The sequence below is a fragment of the Chenopodium album genome, chromosome 9 (genome assembly GCF_948465745.1).
Source record: "Chenopodium album chromosome 9, dcCheAlbu1.1, whole genome shotgun sequence".
Classification (NCBI taxonomy): Eukaryota; Viridiplantae; Streptophyta; class Magnoliopsida; order Caryophyllales; family Amaranthaceae; genus Chenopodium; species Chenopodium album.
Genome location: NC_137842.1, coordinates 63,231,019 through 63,240,565, shown reverse-complemented (window position 1 = coordinate 63,240,565; position 9,547 = coordinate 63,231,019). Strand labels below are relative to the sequence as shown.

At 40.7% G+C, this 9,547-nt stretch overlaps 1 protein-coding gene and 1 pseudogene across 1 annotated transcript; one reads left to right on the top strand and one right to left on the bottom strand.

The window, feature by feature from the left end:
* Positions 1-1,276: 1,276 nt before the first annotated feature.
* On the top strand, positions 1,277-4,468 carry LOC145557906 (uncharacterized). Its single transcript, XM_081619084.1, has one exon. It carries the CDS (start codon positions 1,277-1,279, stop codon positions 4,466-4,468), a length of 3,192 nt encoding a protein of 1,063 aa, XP_081475210.1.
* A 252-nt stretch (positions 4,469-4,720) lies between these two features.
* Positions 4,721-5,614, bottom strand: LOC145558709 (stress-response A/B barrel domain-containing protein UP3 pseudogene; annotated as a pseudogene).
* Positions 5,615-9,547: the final 3,933 nt, after the last annotated feature.

Here is a 9,547-nt window from a genome sequence, read left to right as displayed (position 1 = left end):
AGTTTAATTATCATTATTGGATATCTTATTGGATACCCGATAACCAATCCGAAAATCCGGGTACCCGAACTTATTGGTCCGGGTTATGGATATCATTTTTAGGGATTTTGATTATCGGGTACCCGAACCGTTGGTACTAACAATACAGGTACCCTTTCCATGCTCACCCCTACTTATATTTTTTTTTTTTGTTGCAATGCTCACCCCTACTTATATGACCCTAAGGGCTATGTATACCCTTTTTTCAGTTTTTAATAGACCAACTAGTAGTATGTGTTTACCCAGCGTCTCAAGTATTATGGGACGGAGAAGTACTACTAAATATCTTTCAACTGCTTTTAAAGTGTGTTACGGAGTACATCATATAAGACTTATTTTTCTTAAATACTTCCTCCGTTTTTTTTATTATAGCACCATAGGGGTTTGGTACAAATATTTTGGTAGTGGAAAAAAATAAGAGAGAGAAAAGTTAAAATACAAAATTACCCATGTGACATATTGATAAACTAAAAAGTAAGTGTTATAATACAAGGATATGTTGGGTATTTGTAATGTGAACACAAATAATTTTTTTCCTAAAAAGGAAATGGTGCAATATTTGTGAAACTTTCTAAAAAGGCAAGTGGTGTAATAATAAAAGAACAGAGGAAGTAGAAGGAATGTACTCCGTATTTGACTTGGCGTTAAGTGTGAGGAGCAAAGTCAAGCATCAACGTTTACTGAATGATGTGTCATTGTGTCCGAACTCCAAAATCAGACCCAAAAAATAATTGTAGTTGTTACGCCATCATCTTCTTTCAGCTTTCTTCAACTTCACTCACTCCATGCGCTTCTCCAACATTCTTTTCTCCAACCTATTAACTAAATCTGCATATACTTTACACTTTATACTTTATTCACCTTCAATTACAAAATCACAGTTGAATCCAACAGTTCGACCCCTTGATTTTCGGATTTAGATACCTTGTTTAAGGTCAGTGTTACTCTAATTTATGCTCAAATTTACTGTATTTAGTATGATTTGTGATATTTGATCATTGTTTAGTTGGTTGAATTAGATACTTTGGTAGCTAGAAATCAAGATCTTACTTTCTGGGTGTTTGACCAAACCCTTGAAATTAGTACTTTTGCTGCAAGTGATGATTAAGGGAAACTTAGAAATTATGTGAATTTGTGGATTTGAGCAACTGGGTTTTGCAAGATTAGTGGTTAATTGCATTTTCTGAACTGGGTTTATTTCTATTTTGGTTAATTTGTATGAATTGAGTTGTTGATCATGGGGGTTTTGCCAATTTGGACTCTACATGTATTGTTGTTAGTGTTTCTGTTAATTGGGTTTACGAGTTGCGAATTCGATTTGGATTTCGTGGATGGCGAATCTGAGGTGGAAGATAATGCTGTTAGAAGAGCCCCCCAATATGATCGTTTAGATGAAGTGAAAAAAGCATGTTCTAAAGTCATAGCTTCTGCTACTGAGCTAAAAATTGATGACAGTGTAATTGATAGGATTAAGAATGAGATTTTCTTTAATAATGGAGATTGGGAGCAAGAAGGAACTAGTGCACCTTTGTTGCCATTTGATGATAGACCACCGAGAATGTCATCTAGTTATGATTATGAACTATACAACGCTTCTCGTTTGATGCCGCCGTATAAGCTTGTATCTTTCAAATTGAGTGATGTTAGCAGTGCTCATCGGTCTAAAAGGACCGTAGCTGTCAATGGCTATCTTTATTTTGTGATTACCTCTAGTCTCCCTTTGGCGACTATGAGTGAACGAGTGCTTAAAGGCCCAGAATTTTCCATGTGGAGCCAACATTCTCAGCTTCTTATTAGTCTCCAAGGGATATATGCTGAATCGAGAAAAAATGGTGGGGAGAAAATGCTGTGTTTGTTGGGTAGCACCATGCTGCCTTCCCGTCAGCCTGATTCTAGTGATTCAGGCTCAAGTGATAATCAGCCAACTCTACTGCAGGATGAGCAAATCCTAATCGTTCTTAACATTCCAAAGAAAGCTAGTCTAAAGAACAGGGCTATTCAAGGTGAGGTGCGGAGTTTGAACTCGAAAACAAGTCCAAAGTTCTTTGATAAAGTTAAAATCACATCTCAGATGCAGGCTAATACTCGTGAGTATGAATTTAGCTCTGATGAGATTATAGCAAAGGCATGTAATCCATATCCATACTCGGATACTTCCATAAGTAGCGGCATAGAGCCCTACAAGGGTGCTGATTTTTGTTCAACACTTAAAAAAAATTCCATTGATGGGGCTTTTGTAGTTGTGCCTCATTGGCAATGCAATGGCACTGATGAATTTTGTAGCAAGTTTGGTCCTTTTGCTTCAGATAAACAAATAAACAGTACAGATGGAAGCTTCAAGGATGTGAGAATTCTTGTGCACAACATTATCTGTGTAACTAAAAAAACACAGGATAATGGTGTAATGGCAAGGGTTTCTGCAGTATTTAGAGCCTTTGATGTTCCCAACATTCTGTTCATCGAAAATCAAAGAAGTGGATTGGGAAACATGACACTTGTTGCTGAGGGGATATGGAATTCTTCCACTGGACAACTTTGCATGATTGGTTGCCTTGGAGTTGTGGGTGTAGAAGGTGATTACTGCAATTCTCGAATTTGTTTGTACATACCTCGGTCATTCTCCATTAAACAAAGAAGCATTCTTCTCGGTAGCATATCAAGTATCGAGAAGAGTAATCCTCCTTACTTCCCTTTGTCACTTGAAATGCTTTATCAGAGCTTGGATTACATTTCTGACAGTTACAAATATGCACAGCCGTTCTATCACTATTCAAAAATTGATGCAGCAGGTGCTATACTGGAGAAGTACGAGCCTTTCAATTTTGGAACTGTCATCAAGAAATCATTGCTGACATTTCCTACACTTCAGGACTCGGAGGATTATTCTGAAAGTCTCAGACTTCTTGCAGAAGACCTTACACTTCATGTATCAGCTGTACCTGATCCTATACCTGTTTCTCAGCCATCAAGAACTGACATTGAGATGGAGGTGCTTTCTCTTGGTCCCATGTTTGGGCGTAACTGGTTCTCTAATGACTCCACGGCTAGTCTTGAAACTCCTTACCACACAAAAGCTGCTTATACTGAAAGACAGTTGCTTTTGAATGTTTCCACTCAGTTTAAGCTCAGGGGAGGACCTTATAAGAACTTTTCTATGCTGTTTCTGGAGGGTATTTATGATCAACACGTTGGAAGGATGTATTTGATTGGTTGCAGAGATGTCAGGGCCTCATGGAAGATGTTATATGAGAGCATGGACCTTGAAGGCGGCCTCGATTGTTTGATTGAAGTCGTTATTGCATATCCGCCCACTACAGCTCAATGGCTAGTTACTCCAACAGCTAGTGTTTCCATATCCAGTAAAAGGACAGAAGACGACCCTTTCTACTTTCAGCCAGTCAAGCTTCTCTCTCTTCCTATTATGTACAGAAAGCAGAGAGTAGATATTCTTTCTAGGAGTGACTTTGAGGGGATTCTCAAGATTTTGACCCTCTCTATTGCCATTGGTTGCATACTGAGCCAACTTATTTATACAAGAGATTCTGCAGATTCTCTTCCTTACATGTCTCTTGTCATGCTAGGAAGTCAAGTCATTGGATACGCTCTTCCTCTTGTTATTGGTGTACAAGCTCTTTCACGGAATAACAATTTGGAGGCTTCTGAAGATCTTGAGAGGAGTGAGTGGATTAAGGTAATTGACTATGTTGTGAAGCTTCTTGTGCTGGTGTGTCTTCTACTTACTGTTAGGCTCTGCCAAAAAGTGTGGAGTTCTCGCGTCAAGTTACTCTCACAGAGTTCTACTGACACACACCGGACTCCCACTGAAAAACGAGTGCTTGTTATTACTTTGGTCATACACATTGTTGGGTATATAATTGCTTTGATTTCCCATTCCTTGAAGACTGGCCAAACGCCTACTTGGAAAGAGCAATATGTGGACACAACAGGAATCCCTCACACATTGAAGCCATGGGAAACTCTTTTTCAGGAGTACATAGGTTTGCTTCAAGATCTTTTCCTTCTTCCGCAGTTGATTGGAAATATTTTATGGCAGATAGACTGTAAGCCTCTTCGAAAACTATATTACATGGGGATCACTATTGTCAGACTTCTTCCTCACGTGTATGATTTTATTAGAGGGCCAGTATCTAATCCGTTTTTCTCAGAGGAATACGAGCTTGTGAACCGAAATTTTGATTTTTACTCCGAGTTTGGGGACATCGCTATACCTGTTTTGGCAATAGGCCTTGCAGTGATAATATATATACAGCAACGGTGGCATTACGAGAAGCTTAGAAACACTCTGGCTCTAGGGAAGCATATACTTCCTTCTGGATCAAGAAAGTATGAAAGGCTGCCTACTCAGTCAGTTGAAGCTGAGCTCGTTTCCGGTACCAATAAAAGAAACACTCACGAGAGTGAAGAGTAATGTATGTATGATATCAGACAACTCTTAGCTCCCTCACTTGTTAACTGAGACTGGTTTTCAATACAAATAATATACATGGATTGGTCTCATTTAGTCTTGTCGTTTTCGAGTTTAGCATAAATTAGATCATTAGAACGCTCTGTTTGTTGAAATCTTGCTTGTTCAAGCTGTTAATTAGGCCTCATTTCTATATTGTCACAAAATAATTGGCCATTTTCTATGATATAACAACATATCATCATTTCAAGCATATCTTAAAAGCAGGCAGTGAATTACATGATTGTTACATGATCAAAATGTTACATGATCGAGAAATCATGAATCAAACACTAGCCTGATCGATTCGAAGGCGACAACCGAACAACATAATCAACAATGACAAGAGAATCAATAGAATCCCTAACCTTATCTTTCTCATTAGCAATCTCAGAATTCAACTCCAAAGAATCCAATTCATGAATCCCACCAAAAACCCCAATTGAGCAAATCTGAAACCCTTTAGCTCTTTCCGGCGAAAAATTCTCACCAACAGTTAACTGTTCAATTCCGCTAAAACTCCCCTTCAATCCGCTAATCACTTGAATAACTTCCCCCTTTTTATTCTCTTCAACTTGTTCTTTAAGCTTGATAAGCTGAACTCTAATGGCGGAACCAGGTTTAACTCCAATCGGACCGTCGAGATTCTCCGCGACCCAATCGACGGCAATGAGGTCGTCGCAAATGGGTAAAACGGTGGTTCGAACAGCGGATAGATGGTCGGGGTGGGAGGAGTAGTCGGCGAGGTGTTGTTTGGTGCGGTAACGAGAGTGGAGGATGTGGGTGAAGGAGAAGGAGGAAGAGCGGTTTTTGTGGAGTTTTCCGGCGGAGAGGTGGAGGACCATTGGGAGAGTGGTGAGGGAGTTGAGAGAGGTGAGCATGGTGGAGAGTTGGGTGGTGGTTGCGGTGGGTTTGATGTTGAAGAGGACGATGTGTTCGATGGTGGTGTTGGTGGTGGTGGACATTGTGGTGCGAGTGTAGGAGAGAGAATGGCGGCGGAGGAGAGGGCGGCGCGTGGTGAAGTGGGTGGTGGGTGAGGTGAAGTGTTGGGGATGGGTTGCGAACTGCATTTCGGGTTTTGATTAGTCAGTGAGTGAGGGAGTGCGAGTGTTTTTTGATCCAAGTGAGGAAAAAAAATTCCAATAAAAAACAAGAAAAACAACCGAAACAAAACATAAAACAGAACAAACAACTATCTACTAAGCTAAGCTAAATCAAGGTGGAGCTAAGCGAGGTAGTGAAACCCCTCTAGCATCCTCCGCCAAAATTCTGCTAAGCTCTAAGGGAACCGATTCAAAGATAAATAATCCTGTGTCTTGAGAGACTCCGCGGTTGGCCAACCAATCCGCCGCACGATTGCCTTCTCTATAAATGTGAATAACTTTGGTCTTCCAATTGGCATTCCTGAGCATCTCTTGGCATAGTGTAATCTCATGGTAGCAATCCCCCCTTCCTATATTGTCCTTTTGCAGAATTTGGACACAGGACAAGTTGTCCAATTGAATCTCAAGTTGTTGAATTTGAAGGTTTCGAGCTAATTTCAAACCATTGGTAAGTGCTAGAACTTCAGCTCTAAATGCGCTACATATCCCAAAGTTTGCACTTATGGCAGAAACAAATCCCCCTAGGTGGTCTCGAATAATAGCCCCTCCACCTGCTTCTCCTGGACTTCCCTTTGCAGCCCCATCACAGTTCAACACGTACTAGCCTTCATTAGGTGCATCCCACCTCACATTAATTTGCTGCCTGTGCATTATTCTGTTGTCTCCATCGATACTGCCCAAAATGCTTCTTCTAGCTTCATCATATCGGATGTGGAGAAAGGCTCCTATACCAATAGGGATTTCATCTTGTCGATTAAACACAAAACAATTTCTCCATCTCCAAATCCACCAAGTCGCTGTGCCAAAATATGTAGCCCAACTTTCAGAGTCAATATGATCCATGTTCGTACTATGTCTCACAATCCAGTCCTTTAATGAACCTTGAAAAAATCTTTCAAAAACAGACTAAGATAGTATCTTGCGCCAGACAGACCTTGCAGCCACGCAATCCCTAAGAATGTGCAGGGTGCTTTCTTCACTGGCTCCACAAATATAGCATTTGGGGCTATCTGTTAGCTTGCGTTTGTATCTGTTCAGATTTCCTAGCAAACGGTCATGGCAAGCTAGCCATAAGAATGCTCGAATACGTTGTTGCACAGGAGCTTTCCAGACCACATTCCAACACTCTTCATCTAAATTGTCATCTTCATGTCTCATGATGCTCAAAACTGACTTGATTGTGAATTTGCCCCGTGAATTCTCCTTCCAGTATACTAAGTCACCTATATTTGGATCAACACGGACCTCATAGCTCTGAATTATTTTCAACGTCTTTTCATCAAGAAAAGGGCTGAAAACATTCCACCTCCATCCTTGATTCTCTTCCCACATTTCAGCCACTGTAGCCCCTGCAAGCTCTAAAGGTAATGCTTGAGTAACCAAGTCACTAAGGGGTTGATCCGTTGCCCAGGCATGATCCCAAAACAGAGTAGCTGTTCCATTTCCTATAGCAGACTTCATTCCTTTGCTCAGAAATTTTGCATTCTATGTAATTCCACTCCAAACATTGGACATTCCTGCTTTAGGTTCAAACATGTCCACATCACATCGCCCTTTACAGTATTTTGCTAGAAGAACACTAGACCAAAGGGAATGAGGTTCAGTAAGTACTCGCCAACCTAGTTTAGCGAGAAAAGCCGCATTCGCTTGCTTGGCTGAAAAGTTACCCGTACCACCTAATCTCTTTGGTTTTTGTAACACCTCCCACGAAAGCAAGTGAACCTTTTTTGTGTCTTCAGTTCCGCCCCACACAAACCTTCTCGTCTTTTTGTCAATTGATTCACAAATTGACTTAGGGATTTTTGCAGTTTGCATCGAGTAGAAAGACATGGTTGAGATTGTGGATTTGGCTAGAGTGATGCGTCCAGCTAATGATAAATACTTGGTCTTCCACCCGGATAGCCTACGATCAATTTTCTCGCATAAGTGGCTATAGGTGTCTTTGGTCACTCGATTAGTTAGGGTAGGCATGCCTAAATACATACCCAAGTCATCAGTGGCCTCCATACCCAAAACCGCACTAATATCATCTTGTAGACTATTCTCCACGTTATTAGAGAAATACACCCTTGATTTAGCCAAGCTCACCTTCTGTCCCGAAGCCTCACAAAATCGATCTTGACATTTGCGGATTGTTTCAGCTTGCTGTACATTTGCTTCGGCAAATAACACAATGTCATCCGCAAAGAACAAATTAGAAAGCAAAGGTCCACCCCTACTAGCCCGAATTGGCTTCCAACTCCCACTGACAATCGCCTCTTCAATGACTTGGTATAATCGTTCCATGCACATAACAAATAAGTACGGTGAGAGGGGATCACCTTGTCGAATTCCTCTAGTCGGTTTAAAACTCCTAGAAGGTTCTCCATTCCACAATATTTGTAATGAAGCAGTAGAGATACACTCCATGATTACTTCTACCATCGTTAATGGCAAGTTCATTTGCACCAAAGTGTCACGAATAAATGACCATCGAAGTCTATCGTAAGCCTTTTCAAAATCAATTTTAAGAGCCATGTATCCTTTACTTCCTTGCTTACGACGCATAGTGTGAATAACCTCTTGCATTATCACAATGTTATCCGTGATTTGCCTCCCTGGGACGAAGCTTGCTTGGGTGTTGGAAATCAGATTTGGGAGCACTGGTTTCAAGCGATTAATTATCACCTTGGTTATGATTTTGTATGCTACATTACACAAACCAATCGGTCTAAATTGAGAAGCTAACTCCGGATGATCTACTTTCGGAATTAGAGCAATGAACGTGTCATTGAGGCTAGAGGGAAGTCCCTTACCTTCCAATACCGGTAATATTGTATTATACACAGTATCCGAAATAAGATCCCAATTTTTCTTATAAAACACAGCTTGAACCCATCTGGACCGGGAGCTTTAAGGGCTGTCATCTCCTTAATTACAGTATCTATCTCGAATTTTGAATAATATTTAGTCAGTGAACTCCAGTCACTCGAAGACAATTCTGGAAAGATGTCACTTGGTACATCAAAAATTTCAGGATCCCCTACTTCAGTAAATAAAGTAGTAAAGTATTCTACAATATGGTCTTTGATATCAGATTTATCATGGAGCCACCGTCCTTCATTATTCTTCAAAGATCCTACCTTATTTTTCCATCGCCTCACTATAGTACTTAGATGAAAAAAGGTAGTATTTCTGTCCCCATTCCTTAACCATTCTATTCGAGATTTTTGATACCACATTGTTTCTTCCCGTTCCAGAATCTCATCTAGCTCCCTTCTTAATTTTGATTCCAGCTTTATTAAGCCACGGTCTACTCGAGTGGCTAGAATTTTTTGAATTCCACCTATTCTAGCCAATAGTGTCCTTTTTGGCTTGAAAATATTGCCAAATGTATCCCGATTCCAGAGTTGAAGTTTGCTGGAGAGATTAGAAAGAGCAGAAATCAATGATGTGCTTTTATCCCGAGATTTATTTACAAATTCACTGAAGTTCTCATGATTCATCCAGGCAGCCTGAAACCGAAAGGGGCGATGAAGAGCTTATAAGGGTGCAAAACCGTTTGGGGAGATAAATATCGGACAATGATCAGATTGTACTGCAGTAAGGTGTTTCATCGATGCCTTCTCAAAGCGTACTGCCCATGAGTCATTGCATAATGCTCGATCTAGCCGTCCACTTTGTCTAGTCTCTGGTGTACGGCCCCTGGCCCAAGTGTGGGCTGCTCCAGAAAATTCCACTTCAATTAAATCCAGGTCATTCACCCACTCATTAAACAAGGCTTCCCTACGAGTAGTCTCTCTGCAAGACGAACTTCTTTCTGAGGGGAATCTAGTTCATTGAAATCCCCTGCCAAAAGCCATGGGTGATTATTGTTATTGGCAAAATTTCTCAGTTCCTCCCAAAGATCACTTCTCTTAGAAGGGTCAGGACTCGCATAAATCGCTGTAAAGTACCATGG